The 16692-nt window shown below is 45.2% G+C and overlaps 1 protein-coding gene across 1 annotated transcript; it reads left to right on the top strand.

Annotated features, from left to right (window-relative positions):
- The first annotated feature begins 1753 nt into the window (after positions 1-1753).
- LOC125488031 (probable G-protein coupled receptor 139) lies at positions 1754-2626 on the top strand. Its single transcript, XM_048620777.1, has one exon. The coding sequence runs from the start codon at positions 1754-1756 to the stop codon at positions 2624-2626; it is 873 nt and encodes a 290-aa protein (XP_048476734.1).
- Positions 2627-16692: the final 14066 nt, after the last annotated feature.

Genomic DNA, 16692 nt, shown 5'->3' with positions numbered 1-16692 from the left:
TGCTATAGACCTTTATGTCACCATCACTTGTCCAACTCCTGTATGGCCCATTGGCTTTTCAATCAATATTTCCAACAGAGCCTCTGGCTCTAACAATGACCCTGACTGTAATTGTCCCAACACTTGTTATGAGTCTCTTTCATTGTTGCAGAGTTCAGCCACCTCAGCAACTTTGCCAGCGATGCAGCATTCCATATCAGTACATCTGAAATTGCAGCTACCCTCCACATTGAACACGCCATCTCTGGCATTTTGACCTGTTCAGCTACAGAAACCACGTAATGTGACTTGCCTTCGTATTTTTTCCCACTGGCTCTGGGGACAGACAGGGTCACACTTCCATCATCTCCATCATTTGCCTTTTTTAACCCTTGGTACACTTCTGTTGAAGTATGAGTTTCATTCTCTCTTACCTCCTCTCATCCGCACAAAAATATATGTAGGTGGGACTGAGATTAATGTTCACTTCTTTCAATTTAGTTACCTGTCCATAAGAAATCGTCTGTAAAATGGAAGTGATGACATGTGTCTAGACAGATTATTTTGCTGAAGGTGAGCTGTGGGTCTGCCTGAGCTTCATATCAACAGCCAGTTTAACACTGCATTCTGCCTTTGTATATGTCTCCTACACCTTTACATTTTAAACTGAATGATGAACAACCTGTCATTAATTTGCTAAAACTTGCAGGAATCCACATCAAAAGTAAAGTATTCAGTGTAAATTCACTGCAATTAACTTCTTGGATGTGATATGTTGATAATTGAGGAGATTTAATGCAGCTTTTCAGGGGTTGGCAATGGTGCGGTTTGGCATTTTGTTTGTGTTACCTCTATTTCAGTGCATCCACAATGTTGATTCAAACAACAGAGTCTGCCCCTCATTCTCCGTCATATTTTCAGATGATAGGGGTTCGCTGCTTGATTAGATTTACATTGGCCCTGCCTCCCTTAGCATTCACTGTGATTGTACATTAAGAATTTTTCCTGCTTAGAAATCACATTTCAACAACATGTATTATCACCGCATGGGATCATCGTCCCTTTGTAATTGAAACACATCTGCCCTCCAACTGATCATGAAGAAATTCTCTTGCCTCTTCCTTCCCCCATACCCTCCTTCTCTGGCATTACAATTAATTTAAATCTGCTCTTTTTTTGATACTATGGTGACTTGTTTTCCTCCTAATAAGTTAATACTTTTACTCACTGTAGGGAGTTCCCTCCCTTTAGGGGAGGTAGGGAAAGGCATACATGTGACTCTGGACCCACAACAATGTAATTGAATCTTAATTGTTCCTGGGTAATTAGCAATGTACAATAAACGCTGGCCTAGCCAGCAACATCAGCATTCCATGAATGAATAAAAAGAAAAAATTGGTACAACTTTTATCATTTTCTTATCATGAGGAGTTGTCCAATCCAATTCCCACACCATATTATCTTGTTGTGTTGACTGTTCTTAAGGAATGTGGTGTAAATTAACCATCATAAGTGGGTAGTTTTCTGATTGATATCCTAGATTCTATTTGCTGTTCACTGGCTGCCTGTTTCTATTCAAGCCAGAACTTGGTAAGTTGAGTTGGCAAGTTATAGGTTTACAGTTTCGTTCATTTTTTTAAAAAAACTTCTGGCTGCTCTTATCTTGCAGTTTTCACTACAATCCAGACTGTTTGAACACTTATACAGAAAATACTGTGAATTAATATCCAGTCATTTTTCCATTATCTTTCTGACAGTAAATTCTGTGGCGATTATGATCCTGTCCCAGGGAAAGTGTAGCCTCACTACCTGCACAACACGATATCTGGTGGCCATGGCAGCAGCAGATCTACTGGTCATTATCAGTGAAGTCATATTGAGGCAATTGCGTTTTTATTATTACCCATTGTGTTTCCTGGACATCACTCCCGTGTGCAGTGTTATCAATGTCCTGATCCGTGCATCCATAGACTGTTCCGTCTGGTTCACTGTCACATTCACATTTGATCGGTTTGTCAGCTTTTGTTGCCACAAACTGAAAACTAATTATTGCACTGGGAAAAATGCATCTGCAATTCTATCAACGACTGGTATTCTGCTTTGTTTAAAAAATGTTCCCTGGTATTTTAGATTTGAGCCTAAAAAGATGATCAGAAACATACCATTTTACTGTAGGAATAAGCGAAGCTACTTTACTGACTCACGTTGGATTGGATTCAGCTCATTTGCTGTGGCTTTAACCCCATTGGTGCCATTCGTTTTCATTGTGTTCCTCAACGTTCTGACAATCGCACGCATTTTATTTACAAGTCGAGTCCGTAAGGGACTGAGGGGTCAGAGGAAGGAAGAGAGGCAGAGTGACCCAGAGATGAAGAGTAGAATTAAGGCAGTGACTTTACTTTTCACTATATCTGGCAACTTCATAGTTCTCTGGCTGCTCTATGTCTTATATATCCTAGATGTCCTAGATCCGTACTTTAAAGGTGATGACTACGAAATCTTTGAACAAGTTGGATACATGCTGCGCAATGTAAGTTGCTGCACAAACACCCTTATTTACATGGTGACTCTGTCCAAGTTCAGAGCTCAGTTCAAAAGAGTGTTGAAATATCCAGTTTCCAGAATTATTGAACTAGTTACTGCATAAATCTGAGAAAAGCTCAAAGTCCACTTGATAAAGAGCAAGAAATGGCCGTTGAGGACCAAAGGCAACCGTCCTCGAGACGTAAATCTGTCAGACAGAAATGAGAACAGGGAATATTCAGCAGACATCAAGAGAACAAAAAGATGAAGATAAGGATGCAGGTTTCCCAATTCAAGGAGAAGCGGTAACATTTCTGTTCTGAGGAAGGGTCACCGAACCTGAAATGTTAACTCTGATTTCTCTCCACACATGCTGCGAGACCTGCTGTGTCTTTGCAGAAATTTCTGTTTTTATTAATTTAACATTTGGGGGACCAGTGTAAATGAGCTGAAGGTACTGCACAGACCAAAGATCAGTGGAGCAAGGCAAGAGCCAACAGACGACCAGAAGTGGCAGGAGCAGCGTCTCTACTTCCTCCTGTACCATAGAAAAGAGAAGCATGATCCAGAGTGTCACCTCCAACTCTGCTCGTTCAATTTCCAGCTCCGCTCATTCAATTACCAGCTCTTTGCATCCAGGAGAACAAAAGAATATTTCAGTTTTTAAATCGGACATCAATGCAGATCCTGGACTGCTTCCTATGTCAATAACAATGGTCCCAATTATTAATGTAATTCTGACTCTTATGCCTGTAGCTGGTGCTGGGGATATTCTTTTCTCCAGGTGTATAGTGACAGTGCTCGGGTGATTGGGAGGTGGGGATAGTTTGGGGGAAGTGGGGTAGACTGGACAGATTGCATCAATAAACATTAATGATATTATGTCCCCAGTCAATGGAGTCTGGCAGTGGGGAATGAGGCGATATGCTTCTTCACAAACCCAACTGAATGAACTCTGGAGGAAAGGTGAAGATGGTTACAGGCACAGAGTCTACATTTGGCACAGGGGCCAGTGTGACAGCTGATCATAATACTCCATCTCTTCCTGGGAATTCAGAAAGTCTCAATCACAGTTTTAAATCTAAGCTTTTGGATAACCAGGTCTCAGCATCAAGACAGAGGTAGTGACCTCTTGTTTCCACATAACTATGGCATCAGCTCATATGCTGTTAAAATTTTCCAACACTCTGTTCTCACATCATTACTGGAAATTTCAAACTCAGACTTGGCTGCATTGTCTCCCAGCAACATCTGCATTTAAAAGTGGCCTTGTTTGCATGTCTGTCAATGATTTCACCCAACCTTTCCCTGGAACATCCATGGGTCGACAGGGCTTCTATCTCTGTTAATACCTCCAGCCTGGAAACATTCCCTATTTCAGTAATCCTTCCCAACCACAACACCCATTCCTGTCTGTGTCATAATTTGCAACTTACAAAACTCAATTGACCTGTAATACCCTCCAGATAAATGCAGCCTTCACCATTTCCATAGCCTGCTCTAGACCCTATAATCTTCCACATCTCTGTAACATCCTCCAGTCTCACTGTGTTTGGTATTTATAGTAGCCTGCACTGCTCCTATATCCGCCCCCTATCTCTGCAGTTCTACTCCATTAGTGTTACTGTCATCACTTCTTGACTAACAGACCTCCTTTTCCCTTTGACCTTCTCCAAACCCACTCCCTTTCTATTCTTGCAACTGATTTCAGACTCACAGATCTCTCAATCTCTGTGACCTTCTCCAAACCAATTCACACTCTGATCCCGTAACCACTTGTGGCCCTCCAGTATTCCCATACCCTGTGCCCTTTTGCAAAATTCTGAGGGCTGTAGACAGGTAGATAGGGTGAACCATTTCTCCTTAGTAGAAGGGTCAGAAACTAATGGGCACAAATTTAAGATAAGGGTCAGGATGCTTAGAGGGGATTTGAGGAAATTTGTTTTCACTCAGAGAGTTGGAGGTATCTGGACTTCACTGTGTGAAAAGCTGTGAAGAGGTGGGATTTGTCAAAACTATCAAGAACTATTTAGATGAGCATCTGAAACACCATAGTATACAAAGCTACTGGCTAAATGTTGGGATATAGGATTAGAAGAGATTAGTGTTCCGTGACCAGCATGGACACGATGGGACAATGGTCCTCTTTACATGCTTTAAAAATCTCTCTCACTCAATTACTGTTCACCCATCTACTCCCTCCTGTTATTGTAAACAATTTAGTCTTCACAACCATTGTATTCTTCTCCGTCCTTATTTCCTCCCTATTAATGTAACCACCTCCAAACTAACAACCCACATTTATGATCTTTTTCCAGCAGCACTGACACACTAACTATAAACACTCCACACTCTCAACCTTCACAATGTTTCTGTTAATCTCCAATACCACTACAATCCTATTACCCTAAATGTACCCAGACTAACACACACCCCATCACTGTCTCCTTCTCCAGCATTACTCCCTCTCCATTATTTTAACTGACAATTTGATTTAGATCACCTGCAGTCTACAAACGTCTTCTTCCCTGTCAATGATCTGGCTAATTTTTATGTCATCTGTAAATTGCATCTCCTACATCCAATTCCAGATCCGTGGTTCATAACAGGAAAAGCAGACCAGAGCAGGCCAGAAGCTGGGAATACTGCGGCGAGTAACTCACCTCCTGACTCCTCAAAGCCTGTCCACCATCTACAGGGCACAAGTCAGGAGTGTGATGGAATACTCCCCACTTGCCTGGATGAGTGCAGCACCAACAACACTCAAGAAGCTTGACACCATCCAGCACAAAGCAGCCCGCTTGATTGGCACTAGACCCACAAGCATTCACTCCCTCCACCACCAACACTCAGTAGCAGCAGTGTGTACTATCTACAAGATGCACTGCAGAAATTCACCAAATATCCTCAGACAGCACCTTCCAAACCCATGACCACTTCCATCTAGAAGGACATGGGCAGCAGATATATGGGAACACCATCACCTCCAAGTTCCCTCTATAAGTCACTCACCATCCTGACTTGGAAATATATCGCCGATCCTTCACTGTCACTGGGTCAAAATCCTGGAATTCCCTCACTAATAGCATTGTGGGTCAAACCACAACAGGAGGATTGCAGCGGTTTAAAAAAAGCAGTTCACCATCACCTTCTCAAGGGCAACTAGGGATGGGCAAAAAATGCTGGCCAGCCAGCGACACCCACATCCCACAAAATGAATTTAAAAATACCAAAACTAAACTCAAGGGAATCTCCTTGAAACAAGTTTCCAATCACACAAACATGCTTTTCCCATTATCTTTTGCCTTCAGTCTTCAGTTACCAGACTTTCCTGATGCCTCAAATGCACGTAAATATAATCTTGTACAAGTAACAGGTGCCTTTGTTTGTTAGATAGAGTTAAACTCCAATGTTTCCTTGTTTCCTGATATGCTGCTGCACAGAACTGAACGGTGTTTATGATGATGCATGTATAAATAAAGATATGTTTTATGAATAAAGTACATTTTTGAAACAATCGGGCAAGATGACAACAGAGTAAAATGCTCCTGCTGGAGCTCCTCCGCTCTGTTCTTTTTCTTTCATTTTTTTAACTCCCCTTAGCCAGGAGATAAATCCTGGACCAGCAGCAGGCTCGAGGAGCGAGCCCCAGAGCAGCGCACGGGCAGCGAGCCCCAGAGCAGCGCGCAGGCAGCGAGCCCCAGAGCAATGTGGCCAGTGAGTCCCAGAACAGTGAAGGCAGTGAGCCCCGCGTGGAGACCAGTGCAGGGGAGGCACTCCTGCTACTTACTTTGGAGCAGCTGAGTGCCAGCACGGAGCAGTCTGGAGACTTGGAGTGGAGCAGGGATGGCTGTTAGACTGGGGTCTGGTGTGGAAACTCAGACCTTGAGCACAGGCCCTGTGCTAAGCTGCTGCAATGTAATTTTTATTTGAAATTTTTTACCTGACTGTAATGTCAATCCTTTAACGATGTCTTATTTCTAATTTTTGTTTTAGAAACTCTGCAAAGTAATGAAACTACTTTTTATTCCTCTTTTGTATCCATGATTTGAACCTAGGTACTTGTACCTAAGATTGCCCCATAAGAGGCAGACGTTGTAAAAGCTTTTTACTGTATGTCTACAATGGAGTACATGTGACAATAAAGGATTTTCTATTCTATTAAAAAAAAGTGCCACTCTCAATGATCATTTCTACCATCTCTCAGACATTTTCCAATCCCCTTTCCCAGCCCTGGAAATATAATAACAGCCGGTCCCCACCCTTATTATTTCTCCCTCACACTGTCCAACACAAAGGGAGTAATTATTGTCTGTTGTCTCCATCTCTCTGATCCAGGAACTTCACTGTTCCACAGGTTAGTGACCGCTACTGGCCGCAAGTGGGAACTTCAACCAACCCGCAGAAATGCTCAGAGTCTGTCAGGGTTAATGTAGCAGCTCATGTGAGTAAACAGGTTCTGTCTGTACTCTCCACACTCAGATTGGGGCACTTATAGGTTAAAAGAAAACTGATTACATATAATAAGGAATATTGTTTGGATATTTGTGAACATGCTGAGTTACATTTTATTTGAGGCTGTGCAGTATTTGCACAAAAAACCTCAACGCTAGCTTGAAAGAAATGAAAGATTTAATTTGAAATAAAAGTGAAGAATTCGGGAGTTCTGGCTGATTCAAAACTCCAGTTTGCAAAACTATATTTTAAGCTTTTATAGACCTGATATGTTAACCTCCCTCTCCCTCTCTTCACAGAAGCTTTTGGAAACACTCAGCTATTATTTCAGTTTCCCAGTGTGAGCTGTATCTCGCTGTTTGTACAATAGAACAGTCCCTGTGCAGCAATCAATATTTCAAAAAGAAATGGGAAGCAGAAGAGGAGAAATATTCAGAGAATCAGAGGAATTCTGACCCAGCTCCACACTACAGTTCATGGAAAACCATCAATATCAGCAACAAGGAACAATTTAAATGGGGGAATAAGAGTTTCTGGTAGAATTAAACAGTGTGTATTTTCAGAGCATAATCGACAAGAGATTGAATACATTTGATAGTGATGGGACAGGCTGAGTGGCTTTTACATCCGGCTTCAATCCAACCTGTGACTGTCCGTTGGACCTTATGAGTTTATCTTTATGGACCAGCCTGCTATACTGGACCAGAATATTACAGAATGTTTAAGGTGCAGAGAGAGAACACTGAGTCTATTGTTTCTGGTCCTGCTAAAGAGGCATATTGACTGTCAAACTCTCGAATTATTCACAGGGAACTTGTAATCTTCAGTCTAATGCTCTCTTATCTGAACTATTTTAGCCTGTCCATTAGTTCTTCAGCTTTTTGAAAAAAACAAGATAACATAATTAAGTTGTAAAATTTTGGAAAACTCCGCAGTTCCGAAGCTGTAGTTAGAATATAGAACATAGAACTGTACAGCAAAGGAATAGGCCCTTTGACCCACCATGTTGTGTTAAACATGACACCAGATGAAACTGCCTGTCCATATCCCTTGTTTCCTTGCTTATTCATATGCTTAAAAAAGCACTGTAAACCCTCCTATCGATTCTGCTGCTCCAACTACCCTGGCAGGGTGTTCCTGACTCCTACCACTCTGTTAAAAAAAAACTTGCCCCCCACATCTCCTTTGAACTTCCCCCCTCACCCTAAATGCATGCCCCCTATTATTAGACAGTCCCTACCGCCCCTTCCCTATCTCTGTCACCCCCTCCAGCCCCTATACCCCTCCCTATCTCTGCGATCTCCTGCAGTTTCTGACACACCTCCCTATCTCTGTAACCTCCTCCAGCCCTCAAAACACTCTCTACCTCTGTACCATCCTCCAGCACCTACACCCCTCCCTATCTCTTTCATCTCCTCCAGCCCCTATACCCCTCCCTATCTCTGTAACCCACCCCCATCCAGCCCCTATACCCCTCCCTATCTCTGTAGGCGCCTCCAGCCCCTACACACATCCCTATCTATGTACCCTCCTCCTGTACCTATACCTGTCCCTATCTTTGTACACTCCTCCAGCCCCAACAACCGTCCCTATCTCTGTAAACTCCTATTGTCCCTACACATCTCCCTATCTCTGTCACCTTGTCCAGCCCCTACATCACTCCCTATCTGTTATCTTCTCCAGCCCCTAACCCCTCACTATCTCTGTTGCTTCCTTCAGCTCCTACACCCCTCTCTATCACTGTCACCTCCTCCAATCCCTACATCACTCCCTATCTCTGTAACCCTACTCCAGCCCCTAAATTGCTACCTATTACTGTCACATCCTCCAGCCCCTACACCACTTGCTGTCTGTTTAACCTACTCCAGCCCCTATACACCTCTCTATCTCTGTAAACTACTCCCAATACGACAACCCTCCTGAAACTGTCACCTCCTCCAGCTCCTACAACCCTCCCTATCTCTGTCACTCCATCAGCCACTACAACCACTCCCTATCTCTGTAATCTCCTCCAGCCCCTACACCCCTCCCTATCTCTGTAAATCACACCAGCACCTACACCTATCCCTATGTCTGACACCTCCTCCAGCCCCTACATCCCCTTTCACTGTAACCCCCACCAGCCCCTACACCCTCCCTATCACTGTAACCCCCTCCAGCCCCTACTAACCTCCCTATCTGTAACCTCGTCTAGCACCTACACCCTCCCCATCTCTATACCGTTATCCAGCGCCTACACCCCTCCCTGTCTCTGTAACATCCTAAAACCCTCCAAGATCTCTGTACTGATCTGTCGATCTCGTTCTGCCAACTTTATTTGCTTTTGATGTGTTGGTTTTAAGTGCCTTGGGAGGAGTCCGCTTTCACAGAGGTGCTACAGCAATGCAAATTCCTGCGGCCGAACCCTGAATCCGTGGAGCGGAGTGATGGGGTGGGGGGAGGGGGGCGTTGTGGTTTGGTGAGGGGCGGGGTTCCAGGGCAGAAGGCACCAGTGCCCTCACGCTCACACCCAGGAATGACCAACTCACCTTTGCTGCAGGAGAAACATCTCGGGTCGTGCCTTGCTGGAGGCTCTGGGGCTGTTCCTGGTGAAACTATTGCTATAAGGATCCAGAGGGAGGCGCTGGTTATCTTTGGAGGGGAAAAGCTAGTGGATCATGAGAAACTCCTTGCAACAGCATCAGGGCTGTAAGCCTCGGATGGTGGAGACAGAGAGAAAGAGAGAGAGGGATAAGTGAGGACATAGATCATACACTGAAACATATTCTACAAATTACCCACTTCACAGAAATACGGCCATCAGGCTACTTTGTATCCAGTAGTGGGTAATGAGTGAGGTTTAACCAATGATCATACTCTAGAAGACAGTGTCCCAAACACGGTACAATTTAACGTTCAGTTTCACAGCAAGAAATGTGTCTTTGAAATGACTATGTTTAGATTTCTGTCTCTGCTCCATTCTCTCTCTCTCCCTCCATCCCTTGCACTTTCTTTCGTGCTGTCTTTTCCTCACTCGCCCTTTTCTCATTCTTCCCCTCTCGGCTCTTCGTTCTATCTCTCTTTCCCGTTTCTCTCTTTCCCTCTCTTCTCTAGCCCTTTTATCCTTTCTCTCATGCTTTCTCACTCTCTTCCTGTCTCTCACCTTCTCTTTCTCTCAACACACCCCCACTCACCTTTTCTCTCTCTGAATCTGTTTCTCTCTCACATGCCTCTCTTGCCTCCCACTCACCTACTCTCTCTCACTTGCACTTTCTCTTCTTGCCTGCTCATCATTTCTCTCTCTCCCACTTCTTCTCTCTCTTTCTTTCACCCTTTCGCTCTCTAGCCCTTTCTCTCACTGTTCCCGATGTGGCCTCCTCTACATTGGGGAAACCAAGTGGAGGCTTGGAGACTGCTTTGTGGAGCACCTACGCTGGGTTCATGACAAACGACAACACCTCCCAGTTGCGAACCACTTCAACTCCCCCTCCCACTCCTTGGACAACATGTTCATCCTGGGCCTCCTCCAGTGCCACAACGATGCCTCCCGAAGGCTGGAGGAACAGCACCTCATATTCCACCTGGGAACCCTGCAGCCCAATGGTCTCAATGTGGACTTTACAAGCTTCAAAATCTCACCACCCCTGACCTCATCCCAAGACCAGCGCCCCCTCTCGTCCCCACCTCCTTGACCCATCCGTCTTTTCTCCCACCTATCTGCTCCTCCCACCTGACAACCCCCACCCTCACTTCCTACCTACTAGCCTCATCCCCGCCTCCTTGAGCTGACTGTCTTCTCTCTACCTATCTTCCTCTATCCATCTTCTATCATCGCCTCCCCCTCTCTCTATTTATTTCAGAGCCCCCTTCCCCTCCCCCATTTCTGAAGAAGGGTCCAGACCCGCAACATCAGCTTTCCTGCTCCTCTGATGCTGCCTGGCCTGTTGTGTTCAACCAGCTCCACACCTTGTTATCCCTCACTCTCTTGCTTGCACTTTCTCTTTCTTGCCTTTTCTATCTCTCTCACCATCTCTCTCTCACATGCTCTCACTTCTATCTCTTCCTCTCGCGCAACCCTTCTCTCCATCTCGTTCTCTCTTTCTCCCTTGCCTTTTCCCTCTCTCATCCTTCCTCTCTTGCTTTCGCTGTCCTTTCTCTCTTGCCCGCTCCCTTCCACATTCATCCTTTCTCTCTTTCATTCTCTTTCTTGCCCATTTTCTCTATCTCGCATTCTGTTGCTCTCTCCCTTTCTGTCTCTCACTATTTCTTTGTCTTTCTCCCACCTTTTCTATCTAGTTTCACTCTCTATTTCTCTCCCTCTCTGACTCACACTTCCTCTCTCGCTATCACAACCCTTTCTCTTCCCTCCTCTCACTTTCTCTCCTCACTTTTTTTCTATTTCTCTATCTCACTCACTTTCTCCTCATTTCTGTCTCTCTCACTTTTACTCTCTCACCTCTCTTGCCTTTTCTATATCTCACTCGGCCTTTGTCTCTGTCTCTTGCTTGCTTTTTTTCTCTCCCACTCACACACACCCTTTCTCTCCCTCTCTCTTTCACTTGCCCTATTCTAGCTTTTTCTCACTTATCCTTTCTCAAATGCTCAGCCCTCACCTCCACATCTCCATGGAGTGAGGTAAAGCTGGAGTACAATGTCACCCTGGACAGAGCTAACACAGAGACAGAAGGGCCCAGTGAAAGTTTGTCCAGCACAGTTGAAGAAGAAGCTACAACTTGGGGTGGCACAGTGGTTAGCACTGCTGCCTCACAGCTCCAGGGACCCAGGTTCAATTGTACCCTCAGGCGACTGTATGTATGAAGTTTGCACATTCTCCCTGTGTCTGCGTGGGTTTCCTCCAGGTGCTCTGGTTTCCTCCCACAGTCTGAAGATGTGCAGGTTAGGTGGATTGGCCAAAATAAATTGCCCATTGTGTCCAGGGATGAGCTGATTAGGTGGGTTATGGGAGATGGGTCTGGGTGGAATGCTCTGAAGGTCAGTGTGGACTTGTTGGGTTGAAGGGCCTGTTTCCACACTGTAGGGATTCTATGAACTCTGCAAGAGATTAAAGGGGACCCTGATGAAAACAACTAGATTGTAGTCACAAAGGAAAATCCATGACTGTTAGGAGACATGGCATTCAGGGAAATTTGGCTGTCTGGATACAGAATTGGCTGTCCAAAAGAAGACAGAGGGTGGTAGTAGATGGAAAGTATTCAGCCTGGAGCTCAGTGACCAGTCTAACACAGTGTGGAGGTGGATGAACACAGCAGGCCAGGCAGCATCAGAGGAGCAGGGAAGTTGACGTTTTGGATCAAAGGGGACCCTTTTCTGACACCAGCATCGGCAGTTCTTACTACCTCCTTGCTCGGTGACCAGTGGTGTTCCACAGTAATCTGTTCTGGGACCTCTGCTCTTTGTGATCTTTATAAATGACTTGGATGAGGAGGTGGAAGGGTGGGTTAGTAAGTTTGCCGATGACACAAAGGTTGGTGGAGTTGTGGACAGTGTGGGGAGCTGTTGTAGGTTGTAACGGGACATTGACAGGATGCAGAGCTGGGCAAAGAAGTGGCAGATGGAATTCAACCCAGAAAAGTGTGAAGTGATTCATTTTGGAAGGTTTAATTTGAATGCAGAATACAGGGTTAATGGCAGGATTCAGTGTGGAGGAACAGAGGGATCTTGGGGTCCACGTCCATAGATTCCTCAAAGTTGCTACCCAAGTTGATAGGGTTGTTAAGAAGGTGTATGGTGTGTTGGCTTTCATTGGCAGGGGAATTGAGTTTAAGAGCTGTGAGGTTATGCTGCAGCTCTCTAAAACCCTGGTTAGACCACACTTGGAATATTGTGTTCAGTTCTGGTCGCCTCATTATAGGAATGATGTGGAAACTTTAGAGAGGGTGCAGAGGAGATTTGCCAGGATGCTGCCTGGACTGGAGGGCAGGTCTTATGAGGAAAGGTTGAGGGAGCTAGGGCCTTTCTCTTTGGAGTGATGAAGGATGAGAGGTGACGATAGAGGCATACAAGATGATGAGAGGCATAGATAGAGTGGGTAGGCAGAGACTTTTTCCCAGGGCAGAAATGAGTAATACAAGGGGACATAACTTTAAGGTGATTGGAGGAAGGTATAGGGGAGATGTCAGAGGTAAGTTCTTTACACAGAGAGTGCTGGGTGTGTGGAATGTGCTGCTGGCAGTTGTAGTGGAGTCAGATACATTAGGGGTAGTTAAGTGACTCTTGGATAGTCACATGCATGCATGATAATAAAATGTAGGGTATGCAGGGTAGTTTGACCTTAGAATAGGATCATTAGTCGGGCCAACATCGTGGGCTGAAGGGCCTGTACTGTGCTGTACTGTTCTATGTTCCATGTTCCATGTTTCCACGAGAGCACACCGTCCATTCACATCAAGTCTTTGCTAAAACACAAGTTTTTTCTTAAACATCAAAACGTTTGAGAATTGAATAGAGAAGGAAGTCGAAGATTTAGAGAAAAGTTGGAAATGGTGTGAACGTCACTTTCTAACTTTATTTTCAAACAAAAACCGGTGTTGTAAAAAGCTTGTTCCCAAAACAATATAAAATTTGACTGACATCACATTTGAATTCAAAATTCGGGAATTGTTTAAAGGGGGAAAAACGGGAAGCGCAAAGATCCGAGAAATATTTTGTACATATGCTTGGATTGTTTTTTAAAAAAGTGGTTTTGAACATAAAGAAATAAAAAGTATTTTGAAGGCAATAAAAGTGTAAAAATCTGTTTGAAAGAATAAGAATAATCAGTTCCTGAAAACAGACAATAAAATGACAATGTGAAGTCACCTGGTGACCCGGGACCCACTCCATCTCAGACCAGAAGAGAGCTCATCCTTTTTTGCTGACAGCTTTTTAAACATTTTTGTCACATGAAAGCCGCATGCAAGATTTTCAACAAGTCAAAATTTTGGATGTTTCTAAATTTGTTTTTTTGTTAACCTCTGATTAAAATGATCCAGGAGATCAAAGATGTGGAAGGAATTCAAAAGTTAAGACAGCGTACTTGGTATGAGCTGGTACACAATGTCATTCAGGCCCCATGCTCCAAAATGTTAATTTTATGTTTTGTAGGCATCCACAGCTCGATATTAACTATTCCTGTGGCTTTATTACGTGAGGTTTATAAAACCGTGAGGGGCATGGACAAGGTGAATAGCCAAGGTCGTTTTCCAGGGTAGGGGAGTCCAAAACTGGAGGGTGAAGGTTTAAGGTGAGAGGTGAAAGATTTATAAGGGATCTAAGCGACAATTTTTTTCACACAAAGGGCGGTGCATGTAATGAATGTGCTGCCAGAGGAGGTTGTGGAGGCTGGGACCATCACAACATTCAAAAAAACATCTGAATGGGTATCTGAAGAGGAAGGGTTTGGAGGGATATGGAGGGCAGGCACATGCGACTAGTTCAGTTTAGGATACCTGGTCAGCACAGACGAGTTAGACCAAAGGGTCAGTGTCCGAGCTATATGATTCTATAACTCTATCTAATCAAGAAATTAGGGAACCAACGTGTCCTTCTGAAATATATTGGTCTGTAGGGAATTAGTTGTGAGAAGTCAATAAGGGTATTCCCATCTCAAAGTGGGGACTGTTGGAAGTTGGGGTCTGTTTAAAACTAAATTTCTTAATATTTACTGAGGAGCATGAGAGCACATCTGACTGCAAATACAGCAGCAATGACCTCTCCCCATTTCTACTGAATGAAAACAAAAGGGAATCATCACAAGAATCACAGAGGTCAAGATGGCCCACTGATAAGCAACAACAATTCCTCTGTTGTCACATGTTCCCTTTTCTCAGTGGATGGTTTGGGAGAAGAAAATGTTTGCTTTCTTGGAAAGAGCGGCAAATAGTGCCTTGGTGAAGGTGGGCATCATCCTGGCATCAAGAGCATCCGCCCCTGGGTCACTGGCCAAGAGGGTTCACGCAGGAGACTGACACTGGACAGAGTGCCAGCCCCCAATGTATTCTCAATGGAGGGGGGGTGGGAGAACAGTGAAGGTAGAGAGAGGGGAAAGAAAGAAGGGAGAGTGGAAGATGGAGGGAGGGGAGAGACACAGAGAGAAGGAGAGGTGGAGAGAATGTGAGAGAGGGGAAGAGACAAAGAGAGAAGCAAGGAGAGGGGAAGAAAAGGAGTGAGTGGGAAAAGGAGAGAGCGATGGAGATGGGTAGAGAGTGAGGGAGAGAGTGGAGCGATGGAGAGGGAGAGAAAGAGAGAAACAGGGAGAAGGAGAAATAGCTGTGTGAAGTGAGGGAGAGGGAGAGGTGCCTGAGAGAGGGAGGGAAAGGCAGAGATGGAGGGAAAAGAGAGAGAGAGAGTGAGTGCGAGAGGGTGAGTGAGAGGGCAAGAGTGTGTGTGACAGAGAAAGGGGGGGCGAGTCTGAAAGACAGAAAGTGTGCAAGAGTATGAGAGAGAGACAGGGCATGAGCGTGAGAGAGGGAGAGAGGGTGAGACTGTGTCAAGAGAGAGGGTGAGTGTGTGGGCAAGACTGTGTGAGAGAGAGGCAACAGTGTGTGAGAGAGGGCGAGAGTGTGTGAGAGAGAGAGTGAGAGACGATGAGAGTGTGTGTGAGAGAGACGTTAAGAGTGAATTAGAGGCGAGAATGTGGGTGAGAGAGAGATGGTGAAAGTGAAAGAGATGGCAAGAGTGAGAGAGAAGGTGAGAGTGTGAGAAAGAGGCATGGGGTAGCGAGTGTGTGAGAGAGAGAGGGAGAAGGTGAGAGTGTGAGAGAGGAAGACGGCGAAAGCATGTGAGAGGGAGACAGGCTGTAAGTGTGAGAGAGAGAGAGAGAGGGAGGGAGTAAATCCAGGAGAACGAACACAAACTTCTCAGGAGAAAAGCCAGATGCCCCTCCCTGAGGCTGAGGGATGAACGAAGACTGTCCCTATCATAGGCAACCACCAAAGGCTGGAAGAGATCAGGAATGCACACTCCCCCATTCCAAACGCACACCAGCCGTGCTCCCCCGATTCTACACAACAGCTTTAGAACCAGGAAAACACCTTCATCTGGTCCTGCTTCGAAATTGTCTTTCTTTATTATGGAATCTTGCATTGGATCTGAAACTTCTTGACAAAGTGAATAAACTTTATCAACAAGCTGTGGTACAAACCTCCCAAACCCACCACAAGAGGCTGGGTGAAGGATGGAGGTTTTATTGGAAGGTTTTAGTGGGAGGTGAGGGAGAATTTTCCCTGATGTCCCAGCAAATATTTCACCCTCAATCAACAGCATCTGGGAAAAATTCAACTCGATGTGGTCATGATGGTATTGTTGTTGTGGGATCAGATCAGAGCTGATAGTGCTCTTCCATGTTCTCAAACAGTTGGAGGCGCTGGATGGTAAAAGGATATCTTTGTTTGTGGTTGACAGCAGGACGATGTGGTCACTAATCATCAGCAAACCATTTAGGAGAACCTTGTTTACCCAAAGATTTGGGGGGGGGGGGGGTGGGGGTGGTGGGGGGGGGTTGGCACAGGGTGACTGAGACCAGTGAGGGCACTTCCAGATACTGTACCCACTTTCTGGTCCCACACACCGTCTTTTGTCATGATCTCAACACTGGCAATGGCTGCCTTAGTGCCCATCAGGCTGTAGTGCCCCAGTCAATGCCACCTTGAGCAGTCAGGCTGTGGGTCTGGGTGCTGGTTATGCCACCCTGGGGTGGGCGAGTGGGGCAGTGAGATTGTGCCTTATGGTGGGGGCAGTGCCCAAGCTGTGGTGGGT

Source organism: Rhincodon typus, chromosome 48 (genome assembly GCF_021869965.1).
Source record: "Rhincodon typus isolate 14 chromosome 48, sRhiTyp1.1, whole genome shotgun sequence".
NCBI classification, from domain to species: Eukaryota; Metazoa; Chordata; class Chondrichthyes; order Orectolobiformes; family Rhincodontidae; genus Rhincodon; species Rhincodon typus.
This window is presented reverse-complemented; position numbering and strand designations above follow the sequence as displayed.

Coding starts and splice junctions, on each gene's coding strand:
- LOC125488031 (XM_048620777.1), top strand. CDS start 1,754: ATGATCCTGTCCCAGGGAAAGTGTAGCCTCACTACCTGCACAACACGA.